We start from the raw sequence: 14,606 nt of genomic DNA, 5'->3' as shown, positions 1-14,606 counted from the left end.
CAACAAGAGCAAAACTCTGTCTCAAAAAAAAAAAAAAAAAAAAGACAACAAATCACTCAGCACAGAGCAGCCTCATGGGAAAACTGTGCTGGTTGGGAATTGATAAATGTTTAATGACTGATCTCAAAACCTGTTCCACGTGTACATTACTGAGTGAAAATGAGTGAAAAAAGTAAAGTTGTCGAACAACACATACAATCCTAATTTTGTTTTTAAAACATATGTACCAGGCTGGGCGCATTGGCTCATGCCTGCAATCCCAGCACTTTGGGAGGCCAAGGCGGGTGGATCACCCGAGGTCAGGAGTTTGAGACTAGCCTGGCCAACATGGCAAAACCCTATCTCTACTAAAAATACAAAATTAGCCAGGCATGGTAGCATATGCCTGTAATCCCAGCTACTTGAGAGGCTGAGGCAAGAGAATCGCTTGAACCCAGGAGGTGGAGGTTGCAGTGAGCCGAGATCATGTCTCTGCACTCCAGCCTGGGTGACAGGAGCAAAACTCCATCTCAAAAAACAAACAAACAAGCAAACAAAAAAACAAATGTACCTGAGTGGAACATTATGCACTAAAATGTTAAAAGTGAAAAGTGGTTCTCTCTAGACTTGGGAGTGGTGGTGAGGGTGACTTTTTTTTTTTTTTTTAACCGCACTCTCCCTCTGTTGTCCAGGCTGGAGTGCAGTGGCACAATCTCAGCTTACTGCAACCTCCACTTCTCAGGTTCAAGTGATTCTCCTGCCTCAGCCTCCCAAGTAGCTGGGATTACAGGCACCTGCCACCACATCTGGCTAATTTTGTATTTTTAGTAGAGATAGGGTTTCACTATGTTGGCCAGGCTGGTCTTGAACTCCTGACCTCATGTGATCTGCCTGCCTCAGCCACTCAAAGTGCTGGGATTACAGGCGTGAGCCACCGCACCCAGCCTGATAACGACTTTTAAAATTTCCTTTTTCTCCCCTTAGTCCAGAAAAAGGTGACATTTTTCATAATAGCGTTCCTCTCTGTTTCTGATTTATCTAAAATTAACACACATTATTTGTGTAAAAAAGAAATAAGGCAACTGTAAAACCCAGCTGGCTGCCTTAACTGGAGCAGCTGGAGGAGGGCTTGCCCACTCCTAGCACTGCCCCTGCCCAGTCCTGAGCCGCCGGCTCTTCCTTCTGGAGCCACTCACCTCTCTGGCTGGAGGCTGCAGGGCCCTGGGCCCTGGGGAACAGACCCATGAGGCTGGAGGGCAGGTCCTGTCGTGCGCGGTCCAGTTGCAGCCTCTGCTGGGCCAGACTCAGATGCTCCTGTCCCCGTTCCCCCGGAAAGAAGGACTCAGCTGTCAGGTGGGAGGCTGGGGGTGTGGGGGGCAAGGGTGCCATACACTCAGGGAGCCTTGCCTGGTGCATGTGCTGCTCCTGCTTCCGCAGCCTCTCCTGCTGTTGCTGCACCGCCTGCAACCGGGCCTGCTGCTCTGCCTGCACCTGCCGGGCCTCGCGCAATGCTCGCTCCCCCTCCTCGTACTTCTCGGAGGCCACCTGCAGGGAGGCCGCCTGGGTCAGGGCTGCCCGAGCTCAGCCGTGCCCACACCCATGTGCCTGAGCAGCACCTTGCTCATGCTCTCCACCTCCTCCGCGCGGAGCTTGACACGTAGGGCGGTGGCGTTGGTCCTCTCCTTCTCCAGCCGCAGCTCCTGCCGCTCCTGCTCCAGGGCTGCTCTTTCCGCCGCCAGCTGCTTCTCCTCGGCCCGGAGCTCGCTGGCCCTGATCTTCAGCTCAGCTTGCTCCTGGAGATGGCGGAGGCCCTGCTGCATTCTCCTCCCAGGAGCTGCGCTGCGCTCTGTGCAGGACTCTAGGGTCCCCTCTGCCCACCCTGCCTCTGGGAGGGGGTGGTGGAGCCAAGGGCTTCCAGGGAGGGCCAGAGAAGCCTGGGGCCAAGCCGGGGTGCTGCCCTCACAATCCACGTGACTGTGGCAGGTTCAACTCTGAAGTTCGGTTTCCTCATTTCTAAATGATCAAAGTCATGGGAATATGAGGATCCAATGATAAAATATGTATAATGCACCTGGGACAATACGAGGAAGCTGTTAGTATGATGATGTGATTACTGTTTTAATCCCTATGCTCTTGTGACATTAGTGCTACACTCTCCTCTCCTAAAACTAGAAGCGGATGTGTTCAGATGGAGGGGCGCAGGCTACCCCGGGCCCTCCACTGTCCGGAGGCTCTGGGCCCTACCTTGGCCAGGCTGATGAGGGTGCCCTCCCGCTGCGTGTCCACCTGCAGCGCCCGCTCGGCCTCGCGCTCGGCCCGCTCCTTACTCAGCTTTTGCTGCGCGGAGAACTCCGCCCACTCGGCCGCCAGGCGCCGCCGCTCCTCCCCGCACTTGAGCATGACAGACTTCTGCTCCTCCAGCAAGGTGCTCTGGGATGTGGGGGTGAGGGCACAGGGTGAGTGTCCCTGGGCATAATGGCAGGGGCAGGGGCTGAGTGCAGTGGCTTGACTCACCTTGGCCCGCTCCAGCTCCGCCCTTTCCATGGCCATCTGCTGGGCCGTGACCTTCCTTTGCTCCTCTAGGGCGCGCTGCATGGACTCCGCCTTGGACTGCTCGGCAGTCACCCGCCAGCGTTCCTGTAGGGCCCAGGGCAGGACTGAGAGCGTGGTTCCCACCCTGAGGATCACGCCTGGCCACTCCCTGAGGAGCTGCACGAACCCGCCAGTGTCTCCCACGCTATGCCACTGACCTGTCCTTCCCAAAGAGGCACAAAATGAGGGGTGCCTGAGAGGCACTGCCAGGGCCCAGCCCGCATGATTCTGCCCAAGAGGAGGACCCAGCAGGTGCCCTCCCAACCCTCAGGTCTCCAACAGCACCAAGGCTAGCAGCTTGGGAGGGCCAAGGAGCAGCAACATCCCTGCCGCTGAATGGCCAGCTACACACTCTGCCTGTCCTCACCCATCAGCCAAGCAGGCTAAGCACAGGGTGGCCTAATGCTGTGCTGTGGGCCCAGCCACACACGGCATGAGGCAAGAGCTTCACTGTGCCTGACCCCAGGCAGGTGCTTAACACAGTTACCAAATGAAGAGGCGAATCAAAATGGTCCACAACATAAAAGCATCTCTCTCTATGTTGATATGGCTACAGGATAGATATCAGGTCAGCAGTGGACATCTCTGACTAGTGAGATATTTTTATTTTCTTCTTTAAAAACTTTTTTTTTTGGCCAGGCACAGTGGCTAGGGCCTATAATCCCAGCACTTTGGGAAGCCAAGACAGGTGGATCACCTGAGGTCAGGAGTTCAAGACCACCCTGGCCAACAGGGTGAAACCCATCTCTACTAAAAATACAAAAATTAGCTGGGTGTGGTGGCAGTTGCCTGTAATCCCAGCAGCTCAGGAGGCTGAGGCAGGAGAATCCCTTCAACCCAGGAGGCGAAGGTTGCAGTGAGCTGAGATTGCACCGCTGCACTCCAGCCTGGGCGACAGAGCAAGACTCTGACTCAAAAAAAAAAAAAAAAAAGGTTTTTGACTGGGCAAGGTGGTTCACGCCTGTAATCCCTGCACTTTGGGAGGCCAAAGTGGGCAGACTGTCTGAGTTCAGGAGTTTGAGATCACCCTGGGCAATATGGCAAACCCCTGTTTCTACAAAAAATACAAAAAATTAGCTGGGTATAGTGGCATGCACCTGTGGTCCCAGCTACTTGGGGGCTGAGGTGGGAAGACTGCTTGAGCCCGGGAGGTTCAAGCTGCTGTGAGCTGAGATCTTGCCACTGTACTTCAGCTTGAGTGACAGTGAGACCCCATCTCTAAAAAAATTTTTTTTTGGCCAGGCGTGGTGGCTCCCACCTATACTCTCAAAATGTTGGAAGGCCTAAGTGGGTGGATTGCTTGAGCCCAGGAGTTCAAGGCCAGCCTGGGCAACATGGCGAGACCCACATCTCAACAAAAAATACACTATTAGCTGGGTGTGGTGGTGTGTGCCTGTAGTCCCAGCTACTCAGGAAGCTGAGGCAGGAGGATGGCTTGAGCCAAGGAGGTCAGGCTGCAGTGAGCTATGATCACACCACTGCACTCCAGCCTGGGCGACAGAGCAAGACCCTGTCTCTAAAAAAAAAAAAAAAAAAAAAAAAGCGCTTTATGACAGCTGGGGACAAAAAGACAGGTGGGAGGACAAGGAAGGCTTTGTGGAGGTGGTAGCATCAAAAGATTCATTACCGTTGAATTCAGCCTAGAAAGATTTCCACAGGTAAGGAAAAAGATGTGAGCAAAGGCAGGAATTGCAGGTGTGCACCACCACACCCAGTTCATTAAAACAAAATTTAAATGTTTTTATTAGTTATTTATTTATTTGAGACAGAGTCTCGTTGTTAACCAGACTGGTGTGCAGTGGTACGATCTCCACTCACTGCAACCTCTGCATCCTGAGTTCAAGCAATTCTCCTGCCTCAGCCTCCCTAATAGCTAAGATTACAGGCATGTGCCACCATGCCCGGCTAGTTTTTTTATTTTTAGTAGAGATAGGGTTTCACCATGTTGGTCAGGCTGGTCTCAAACTCCTGACCTCAAGTGATCCACCAGCCTTGGCCTCCCGAAGTGCTGGAATTACAGGCATGAGTCAACTTGCCTGGCATAAAAAAATGTTTTTAGAGGTGGGGTCTTACTATGGTCTCGCTAGGCTGGTCTCAAATTCTTGGGCTTAAGTGATCCTCCTGCATCAGCCCCCCAAGTAGCTGGGATTACAGGCACTGGCCACTGTGCCTGGCTAAGGTAATCATTATTTATTTATTTATTTTTTGAGACGGAGTCTCGGTGTCTCCCAGGCTGGAGTGCAGTGGCGCGATCTCGGCTCACTGCAAGCTCCACCTCCCAGGTTCACGTCATTCTCCTGCCTCAGCCTCCCGAGTAGCTGGGACTACAGGCACCCGCCAGCACGCCCGGCTAATTTTTTGTATTTTTAGTAGAGACGGTGTTTCACTGTGTTAGCCAGGATGGTCTCGATCTCCTGACATTGTGATCCACCCGCCTTGGCCTCCCAAAGTGCTGGGATTACAGGTGTGAGCCACCGAGCCCAGCCAGGTCATTATTATTTAAATAAAGCATGTGCTTATATATGAAAGGTATCTAGGGAGTTCAAATGTCTCTGTGAGAGCTGAAGAGGCTAGGATGACATTTAATAGGCAAGAGCATCTGTCCCAATGTCAGGCCTCAGCTGATGTGACAGATTCGAGTGTCAGGAAGTGGGAAGTGCAGCTGATGGTTGCAGGGGATACACTGTGGAGGGCAGCCAAGGCAGCCGAGGGGCTTGTGGTGCTGAGGAGCAGGCAGGGCGTGGTGGGGGCCTGGCCAGGTGGCCCCTGCGTGCTGAGGTGGGCAGTGCTGAGGGCCTGGCTGGGGCAGGGAGATGTAGAGGCAGGAAGCCTCACGTGGGGTGCTGACCTCCTGAGAAGGTGAGGTCGGGAGTGCCGCCACGCCTGCGGATGCCCTGGAGAAGAGGCCCCATGGCAGGAGGGCCAGGAGGATGGGCCTCACCTGCTCCAGCAGCCGGCTCTGCTCATTCAGCCGTGCCTCCATCTTCCCGATGATTTCCTGTTGCCGGCTCCGCTCCTCCTCCATGTCCCGCTGCTGCTGGCCCAGCCGCTCCTGCAGTGCTGGGGGCAACCCACAGGGTGCTCAGCAGCTGCTCCCCTTCCCACCAGGAGCCCGGGTGGCTGAGAGGGGAGGGCGTACCCCGCAGCTGCTCGTCATGCTGCCGGATCCCCAGCTCCCACTCCTGGGAGGTGGTGAGGTGTGAGGCCTCCACGCGGGAGGACAGCTCGTGCAGGCTGCTGGAGAACTTCTCCATCTGATGGATGATGCTATTCAGGGACCTGGAAGAAGACTGGGTCAGCCCCTCCTGAAGGTCTCGGGGACCCCCCAGACCCCACCCTCAGGTGGGCATGGTTGGGGTGGCGCACATACCGTGTGTGAGAGGTAGCACTGGTGGCCGCATCGACCTCTCGGTCCTTCAGCAGCTTTAGCCGCTGCAGCTGCTCCTCGTGGTCTCTGCGCATCTCTAGGATGGACGCCCTGAGGGGAGGCGGGACGGGAAGGTGGTCACTCTGAGCTGGACCACCTGGATGTGGTAATTCCTTGGGGAAGGGCGTGCTTCTGAGCAGCCCTTGCTCCCAGGCCTCTCCTCCACTGGGCACTGCCTCAGTTTCCCCAGCTCCTCTGTCTTATCTGTCATGGTGCCTCAATGCTACACACACTAAGATGGGCAATCCTCCCATTATTCAGCTTTTTTTTTTTAGGAGACGGAGTCTCGCTCTGTCACCCAGGCTGGAGCGCACTGGCATGATCTCGGCTCACTGCAACCTCCGCCTCCTGGGTTCAAGCAATTCTCCTGCCTCAGCCTCCCAAGTAGTTGGGACTACAGGTGCCCACCACCACGCCCAGCTAATTTTTTGTATTTTAGTAGAGATGGGGTTTTACCGTGTTGCCCAGGCTGGTCTCGAACTCCTGAGCTCAGGCAATCTTCCTGCCTTGGACACCCAAAGCGCTAGGATTACAGACGTGAGCCACCGCGCCCGGCCCTGAGCAGTCTTTCTTTTCTTTTTTTTTTCTTTTTGTAGAGATGAGGTCTCACTATGTTGCCCAGGCTGGTCTTGAACTCCTAGCCTCAAGCAATTCTCCTACCTTGGCCTCCCAAGTGTTTATTTTTAAAATGTTTTCAGAGACAGGGTTTTGTTCTGTGGTCCAGGCTGGAGTGCAGTGGCATGATCATAGCTCATTGCAGCCCTGATCTCTTGGGCTCAAGGTATCCTCCTGCCTCAGCCTCCCAAGTAGCTGGAACTACAGGAGTACACTATCATGCCAGCTAATTTAAAAATTGTTTTTAGAGACAAGGTCTCACTGTGTTGCCCAGGCTGGTCTCAAACACCTGGCCTCAAGTGATCCTCCCACCTTGGCCTCCCAAAGTGCTAGGATTACAGGTGTGAGCCACTGTGCCTGGCCCTGAGCAGTCTTAAAAGGTTGCCTCTGCCTTCATCAACCTGGCTCCCTTAGGTAACCTTTCTTAGTTTCCTTCTCTTCTAGAAAGGCAACCCTATCAACGTGGCAGGCACAACAGCGCAAGCCTTTCCCAGGTGGATCTTGTTTCTAGCCTCTACTGCGTGAGCAGGTGAGTGGATGACCCTGTGCTTAGTTAGACCCTGGGGGACTTGCTGCTGCCATGCCGTGCCTGAACAGCCTGTGGTACCCCTCCTGCCTCTGTAAGAGCAGGTGGCACCCCTACCCATGGGTATGATGAGTCAGTGTGCCCAGCCCTCAGTCCTCACTCACTGGACTGGGAGGGAAGGACCCGAACCCCTGTCCAAAGGCTGCTGAGTCACAGCGAAGGGTCTCATAGGGATGGCTCTCTTCCGGCTACTCCTTGCAAGCCCGCTCCCCAGCTGCCTGTCCCTGGGCCTCACCGCTGCAGCTCCTGGAGCCGCTGCATTTCCTGGTCTTTTTCCTGCGCTGTGGCTGCCAAGCGCCGCTGGTGCTGGGCCATGAGCTCAGCACGGGCCTGTTCAGCCTCCTGGCAGTGCGACAGATACCGAGCTGACAGCTCCTCATTCTCTCTCCGGAGCCGCTCCTCCCGTTGCTGGTACGATGTTTCTAGCATCTTGATGTGGCTTCTGCCAACAGAACACCCAGCCATGGTGCGAGGAAGGCAGAGGGCTGCCACCTAAAAGCCTCTCCAGACACACTGGGATGGCTTTGGGGTCAGCATGAGATCCAAGGCAGAGCTGGGGCCAGCACCAGGTTACCTGTGTGCACTCTCGATGAGCTCCAGGTCTGCCTGGTGCTGCTGCTGCAGACTCCCTAGCAGCAGCTCATGCTGGGCCCGTTCCAGCTCCAGCTTCCGCACCTAGAAGACGGCAGGAGGGCCAGCGACCAGGGAGGGGAGGCAGCTGTACTCCACGCTGCCCTGTGCCAACAGCCCCTCCTCCCTCCTGGGGAAGCTTCCAGCCACTCTCAGTGTCCCCTCCCATCGCAACCCTGCCCCCAGCGGCAGTGGCCCCGCTGCTCTCACCTGGGTCTGCAGCTCTGCCAGCCGGGCCTGGCTCTGTAGCAGTTCGGCCCGGAGTTCAGTGGTGCCGCTCTGAAGCTGCCCCTGTGCTGCCAGGAGCTGCTTCTGGTATTCTGTGCCTGGCAGCAGGCTCCGGGCCAGGGACTCTGGGAGCAGGGGCTGGAGGAAAGGAAGAGAGGTTCCTGGTTAGGGAGGGGACAGGGGCCCAGCTGAGATCAGCTACCTCCTGGCCTGCTGCTCACTGGACCTCCCTGCATCTGATCTATGGCTGCAGATGGGTCCAAGGCCTTGGAGAGTCACAGTCACTGTGGCTGAGCAGTCCCCAGTGTACCTCCCCTTGCAGGTCTGGTCAGGAGCATGTCTCCCTCCACCACCCCAGAACAGCTTCCTCCCCTGCATGGTCTCCGGCTTCCCAGACAAATGGCTGAGCCCCAGCAGTCTCTGCTATGACAAAAGCTGACGCTGGCTTTTCCTGTCAGGCCTGAAGCCCACATGTTGACACTAATCTGGTTCCCACAAGCTGTCCCCTACCCACCATCTCCCAGGGACACACTCCCGGGGGCCACATCTCCCAGGCCTACATGTCACAGGTGACTGCCACACATGGGAAACAGAGGCAGAGGTGTGGTGCGAGGATGGCAGGGGTGGAGGAGGCTTTCTTGACAGAACAGGACCCTGGGCCCTGCTTTCTGACTGCAGCGTCCCAGCTCCCCGGCCTGGCTACCTCCTCAAACTCCTCACTGATGTAGGCAAATTAACACCCAGCTCTGCCTGGGAGCAGCGAGGCTAGAGATTCAGGCAAGTTCTGGTGGGGGGTGCCGGGGGAGCTGGCTGACATCACATTTGGTATGTTTGACATATTTTTCCTGGCAGGTCATCAGGTCAAACTGTTGGTGTTGCCTCTGGGCATGGAGAACTGCTCCCTAGGCCCTGAGCTAGATCTGTCTGCCCACACCCCTACCTGGATGGGCATGGAAGGCTTTGTGGGTTCCTGGGTGCTCGGGAAACAGGTGGCAGGCTCTGAAATGTCAACAGCAGAGAAATGAGCAGGAGGCCCAGGGCTCTGGGCCTGCGAGTGTCCAGGAGGGACTGGTGTCACTCATGTCCCAGGGACCCCAAAGGAAGCTCAAAGCACCTCTTCCTCACCCAGGGTTAAACTCCCAAATGAAGCAGAAAACAAAAAACAAACCAGTGGCCGAGAGGTCTCCAGGGGCTGGTCGCCTCTTTGGGGAACCTGTAGGGAGTGCTGAGGCGGCATGGTTCCGAGTCACAGGGGACCTGAGGACACAGGGACGGGGCAGGGTGGGCAGCCTCTGCGTGAGACACGGGGACGGGGCAGGGTGGGCAGCCTCTGTGTGGGGCACGGGGACGGGGCAGGGTGGGCAGCCTCTGTGTCCCTCTCTAAGGACAGAGGCCTGTGCTGCCCACCATGATCTCACTCCCACTCAGCCCACAGCCCAGGCCTACCCCGAGTCACCAGGCCTGACACACGGTCTTTCTTGTGCGGTTGTTCCGGAGCTCCCTCCAGTAGCTGCTTGCTCAAGTCCTTGTGTGCTGGTGACAGGTTGGCTGAGGAAAGGCAGCATTCAAGGTGAAGGTGACAGAAGGCCCAGGTCAGGCTGGATGAAGATGGGTCCCAGGACGGGCTTCACATGTGAAGCTCGTGGCCGCCCTTCCTCCTGCTCCCATCATCCCATCTTGGGGCGTTCTCCTCCCACATCTGAGCTCCTGGGATTTCTGGGCATCTCTTCCCTTCAAGTACCCCCTTCCTGCCTCAGTGTCCACAGTGGCGCAGTGAATGGACACGGTCCAAGCAGTGACAATGGAAATGTTATAGACACTGGAGTCAAGTTCAAGTTCAGAGCCCTGTTCCAGCCCACTTAACTTGGCTCAGCTCTAGATTAAGGTTCTGCTTAGTCTCCCAAATCTGGCTGGCTCCCTTTCCCATTATTTCCACCTCTTTCTTGGCTCACAGGTCAGTGAAGAGACAGGCTCTCATCTGTTTTGGCCTGAGCTTTCCCCTCGGCCTCAGGTCAAAGCCAAAACTGCCCTCATCAACCCCAGGACTGGGTGATGTCCCTGGGCTGCCACAAATTCCCCAGTTCACTACCCTGGGCTCTGGCCACAGCACATCTCACCACTTCCTCTGGACTCCCCCAGCCTGCCAGCCCCTTGTGCCTTCCTGCCCTCAGAGGTCACTTGCTATCCTGCCCCACGGATAGGGGCTTGCCAGGAGGTGCCTCTCGGCCACTGTGTCTCTTCTAACACTCTCAAAGAGCACAGGGACATTTCGTCTCACACACGCCATATTCACTTCAGTGGAGTTGGCAGAAGCACCAGTTGTTTGGATGCTGGGGCTTCCAGCCTGAGGGCGCTGTGACAGGGCAGCGGTGTGTCTGCCACCTCAGGTACCCTCTGTCTTCTGCCTGATCTAGTTAGCACCTGTCCCCATGGCGGTCAGGGCATGAATGTCAACAGCCCTCCTTCTTGGGTGTGTCCCTGGGGCAAGCCCGGGAGCCAGAGGCTCTCTCTGCAGTGCCCAAAAGGCAGAGTAGCAAAGCCAAGAAACGGCCTCTGTGCCCACAGTGCCCTGCCTTGTTCCCCAACTCCCGACTGAGGCTGCAACAGATGGAGGGGCAAAGGGGCTCCTCAGGTCTGCAGCCAGTCCTCCCCCTACTAGCCACAGCAGCCCAAGCCCATACCTGCCAGAAGGGGGATGGCCCGCTGTCCCCGCCAAACTCAGGCCCTCAGAGGCCCCAGCACGCTGCTCTCTGGCCAGGCCTTGGGACTTCTTCCGAGACAGGGCATGGCTCAGCCAGTCCTCCTCTTCCTCCTCCTTGGAGGCTCGCAGCTTGGAAGCCTGGCTGGCTTTGGCAGGGGACCCTGCCCCTTCGGTTGGTGGCTTTGCCCTGGAGGGGGGCAGCCCAGCTGGTATGGAGTGCTGGCTCGCAGGAGGAGGCACTGAGGGCGTGGCAGGCACCGAGCTTTCCCGACGGGCCTCTCTGGTGGGTGAGGCAGGGAGCAGGTCCAAGTCCTCGTCCTTGAGGCTCAGCCAGTCAGCTCCTCCCTTCCTGGGCTGGATGGGGCTGGAAGCAGCTGGAGGGCTCTGTTTGGAGCCTGGTTCTCCCTTGGGGTCTGGGCCACTGTCTGCTAAGAACCTACTTCAAGACAGAAAGGAGGGTGTCAGGCAGGGGAAGCAGCCAGTCCCATTGGCCCCCTAGCAGCCTGGGGCTGGGCGGCACGATGCCCAGGGACCCTGCACGCTCAGCTGAGGCCCAGTAAGCAGTGGCTCCTGGACCGGCTCATGTGGCAGGCCACGTGCTATCTGTAGAACAATGAAGTACAGAGATCTTGACTTCCATCACATGAACCAGGGACAGTTCTCCCCATAGAGAGCAGGAACAGAATGAAATGACAGCCATGGGCACACAGGTCTAAAGAAAAATCAGGCTGAGCATGGTGGCTCATGCCTGTAATCCCAGAGTTTTGGGAGGCCAAGGTGGGCAGATCGCTTAAGGCCAGGAGTTCGAGACTAGCGTGGCCAACATGGTGAAACCCCATCTCTACTAAAAACACACAAAAAAAGCCAGGTGTGGTGGTGGGCGCCTGTAATCTCAGCTACTTGGCAGGCTGAGGCACAAGAACTGCTTGAACCTGGGAGGTGGAGGTTGTGGTAAGCAGAGATCATGCCACTGCGCTCCAGCGTGGGTGACAGAGTGAGACTCTGTCTAAAGAAAATAATAAATTGGATCAAGTGGTTTCCAGGTTTTCCAACAACAGTTACTTCATTTGTTCAGCCATGGCCTTCATCTGTCACTGACCAGTGGCAGCAGGTACCCAGGGTTAAGAACATACTGGGTGTGGGAAGAAATGCCAATATGCACAGAGCTATTCAGATAGAAAGAGGCTGAGGAAGCCAACCTGGCATAATGGGAACAACTGCTGAACCTGGGAAGCGCTGTTCTTACAACTTCTGAAGTTTTTTTTTGAGATGGAGTCTCACTCTATTGCCCAGGCTGGAGTGCAGCAGTGCAATCTCAGCTCATCACAACCTCCACCTCTGGAGTTCAAGCTATTCTCCTGCCTCAGCCTCCCGAGTAGCTGGAATTACAGGCACCCACCACCACGCCCAGCTACTTTTTGTATTTTTAGCAGAGACGGGGTTTCACCATGTTGGCCACACTGTTCTTGAACTCCTGACCTCAGGTGATCCACCTGCCTTGGTCTCCCAAACTGCTGAGATTACAGGTGTGAGCCACCACACCCAGCCAACTTTTGAAGTTTGAAATTCCTTCAAAATACAAAGTTTAAAATATATATTGGGGAAAAAACTCCAGACTCAGAAAATCCTATCACTGCTTTAATTTTTTTTTTGTAAACTGCGAGGATCACGCTGTCCGAATTGTCACGGCAGGTTCAACAGCAGAGTTCCTGGGAAGCGGGGTCTGAGATGCCACTGCAGAGGCCACTGTAGAAGTCTTGCTACCCATCAGGATGTATGTTCCTTGGGGAGACCGAGTGACATTACAGCCTTTTATGATTTCAGGGACTTTAGGTGGAGGCAGGCCTACCTGCTCCTTTCCTTTTGAGGCTGGGTGGGGCACTGGCGAATCTGAGCAGTGTCTGGGATGGGGGCTCCCACTGGGGCCATCTCCACCACTCTGTCTGGGCTGGCGAGACCAGGCCATCTCCTGCTCCTCCAGCACCCACAGAGCTGAGGGCCTTGTACCCTGTGGCCTCCCACACGAGACTCTTGGGTGGGACAGGGGCCAGCTGCAGGGGCCTGTCATCCTAGTGGACAATCTGTCTCAGAGGCCAGGCCTCCTGCAGGCCCCACTTACCTAACAGACTGCCTGCGGGACTGCCGGCCCTCAGAGGAGCCCACGGTGGGCTGATAGGCTCCAAAGGTGAAGTCCTCGTCTCCCCACGCATCTTCACTCTCTGTGAATTAAGGAGCCTGTGACCATGATCTGGAGTAGGGGAAACTGAGCTCATTTGCAGCTGCAAAATTCTAACAAAAGCTGAATTTGGTAGCTTGTTGTGTAAGACAAGCAGAGGGAAGCTGCTGTGAAGGGAGCACCTCAGGCACTGGCCAGGAAGGTGCAGTGGCTTTGCAGTAGCCGGGCCCTGCCCCAGGATCCCTCGAGGTCGGGTCCAGTGAGCTGCATGTGTCACAAGAACGATTCTCAGCGGGCAGCTTGTGGGCCGATGCTTTGAGAAACACTGGCCAGAGCAGTGCTTTTCAGATGCGAGCTGCTACCCATGAGGGGGCCGAGAAACCAGCTTAATGTGTCACAGTCAGTGTGTTTCTAAATCAAACAGCATCTCAATCATAGACGACCGAGCACGAACAGTGGTCTCGGTAAGTATTATTACATGACGCTTTTGTCTCAGCTACAGACGTGTATAATCACATGTGTGTATCAGGGTGTGAGGCTGATTTCTTATAATAGGTTGTAATGAAAGCCTGATCTAGAGGCCTCCCTCCCGTCCTGTCGTGGCCCCCGCAAGCCTCCTTACCCTGTGGCCTCTGGTACTTCTTGTCTAGCTTGAACTCCCTGTGCTCCCCTGTGCCCGGGCGGGCCAGGAGTTTGGTGGCCGTGCCTCGACCCAGCAGCTCATCCAGCGTGGAGCGAGCAGGGCGAGGCCCTTCCCTGCAGGACGGGACACGCGGCAGGAACGTGTGGGTATGAGGGGCTCTTGGGACCCCCACAGTACCCGTCCACTAGCTTTTCCCTGAACCTGAAGCAGCAGCCTCAGGCAGCAGCCCGGCCTACTCATAGGGATCCTTACTGGTCTCCCATCTGCCTCTTCTCTGCTTTGGGACTGTCTCCAAACCCTAAGGTGGCCATGATGTCATCCCCATCATCAAACAATTCTTCTCTTTTTCGGATGGGGGTGTCTCCAGGAGTTAGCGGAATAGAGGGACCTGAAAGACAGAACACAAGGCCCAATGCCCACAGCCTTCTTGCCCTCAGCTGTGATGTCTGAATGGGTTGGGGGGTGGTTTCTCTGCACCTTTGGGTAGGACGACAGGCTTTAGACCTGCCCGGTCTGTCACGGGACCCAATTCCTCCAGCCTACTCCCAGACTCACACATCCTACCTCCCTATTCCTAAAGGCTGATGATCTCTTTGTACTGGACCTTAGACCTCTGGTCCCCACCCGGGAGAGGCCTCTGGTTCTGCTCCAGAAAGGCTGGTTAGCCTGTTGCCAATACAGCCTTCCTCCAGGATGGGAAGTGAGCCCACTCCACCCTACCTTGATCTCTGACTGTGCTGGGGCTCTTGTCAGAAGCTGTTTTACTCTCTGTCACAGGCGGCTTCTTGGTGATTCCTTCTTCATCATAGGAGAGAAGTCCTGCCAATGGGTCTTCCAAGTCTCACAGCAGAAGGGAAAGCACAGGTCAGACCGCAGCACTTAGTTGAGGAAAAGCAAGCCTGAACTGGGGAGCAGCGCTCGAGTCAAGACTTGTGGCTGCTCCAGTACATAAACAAGCCCCCTGGCGTCTGGAGGGTGGGGCCTGGGGCAACAGGGACTCCAGAGGCCGGGCAAGGGGAGAGGGAGTTG

The 14,606-nt window shown here is 56.0% G+C and overlaps 1 protein-coding gene across 7 annotated transcripts in view; it reads right to left on the bottom strand.

The window, feature by feature from the left end:
* Positions 1 to 14,606, bottom strand: part of FBF1 (Fas binding factor 1) — a 31,147-nt gene that overhangs the window by 2,963 nt on the left and 13,578 nt on the right. For 6 of the 7 annotated variants that reach the window (XM_073005008.1, XM_073005009.1, XM_037993794.2 and 3 more), the window contains 19 exons: positions 14,298 to 14,417; positions 13,830 to 13,965; positions 13,557 to 13,690; positions 12,878 to 12,977; positions 10,739 to 11,197; positions 9,504 to 9,605; positions 9,226 to 9,314; positions 8,998 to 9,056; positions 8,040 to 8,195; positions 7,774 to 7,874; positions 7,435 to 7,641; positions 5,942 to 6,049; positions 5,711 to 5,850; positions 5,513 to 5,631; positions 2,494 to 2,616; positions 2,224 to 2,409; positions 1,596 to 1,772; positions 1,387 to 1,524; positions 1,176 to 1,293 (listed from right to left, as the gene is read on the bottom strand). In XM_073005008.1, coding sequence (XP_072861109.1) covers positions 1,176 to 1,293; positions 1,387 to 1,524; positions 1,596 to 1,772; positions 2,224 to 2,409; positions 2,494 to 2,616; positions 5,513 to 5,631; positions 5,711 to 5,850; positions 5,942 to 6,049; positions 7,435 to 7,641; positions 7,774 to 7,874; positions 8,040 to 8,195; positions 8,998 to 9,056; positions 9,226 to 9,314; positions 9,504 to 9,605; positions 10,739 to 11,197; positions 12,878 to 12,977; positions 13,557 to 13,690; positions 13,830 to 13,965; positions 14,298 to 14,417 — 2,772 coding nt within the window. The remainder of the gene's footprint in view (positions 1 to 1,175; positions 1,294 to 1,386; positions 1,525 to 1,595; positions 1,773 to 2,223; positions 2,410 to 2,493; positions 2,617 to 5,512; positions 5,632 to 5,710; positions 5,851 to 5,941; positions 6,050 to 7,434; positions 7,642 to 7,773; positions 7,875 to 8,039; positions 8,196 to 8,997; positions 9,057 to 9,225; positions 9,315 to 9,503; positions 9,606 to 10,738; positions 11,198 to 12,877; positions 12,978 to 13,556; positions 13,691 to 13,829; positions 13,966 to 14,297; positions 14,418 to 14,606) is intronic. The other variant, XM_008011714.3, reaches the window with a different exon arrangement.

Source organism: Chlorocebus sabaeus, chromosome 16 (genome assembly GCF_047675955.1).
Source record: "Chlorocebus sabaeus isolate Y175 chromosome 16, mChlSab1.0.hap1, whole genome shotgun sequence".
NCBI lineage: Eukaryota > Metazoa > Chordata > Mammalia > Primates > Cercopithecidae > Chlorocebus > Chlorocebus sabaeus.
The sequence above is the reverse complement of the archived record's forward strand: the minus strand, read 5'-3'. Positions and strand labels throughout refer to the sequence as shown.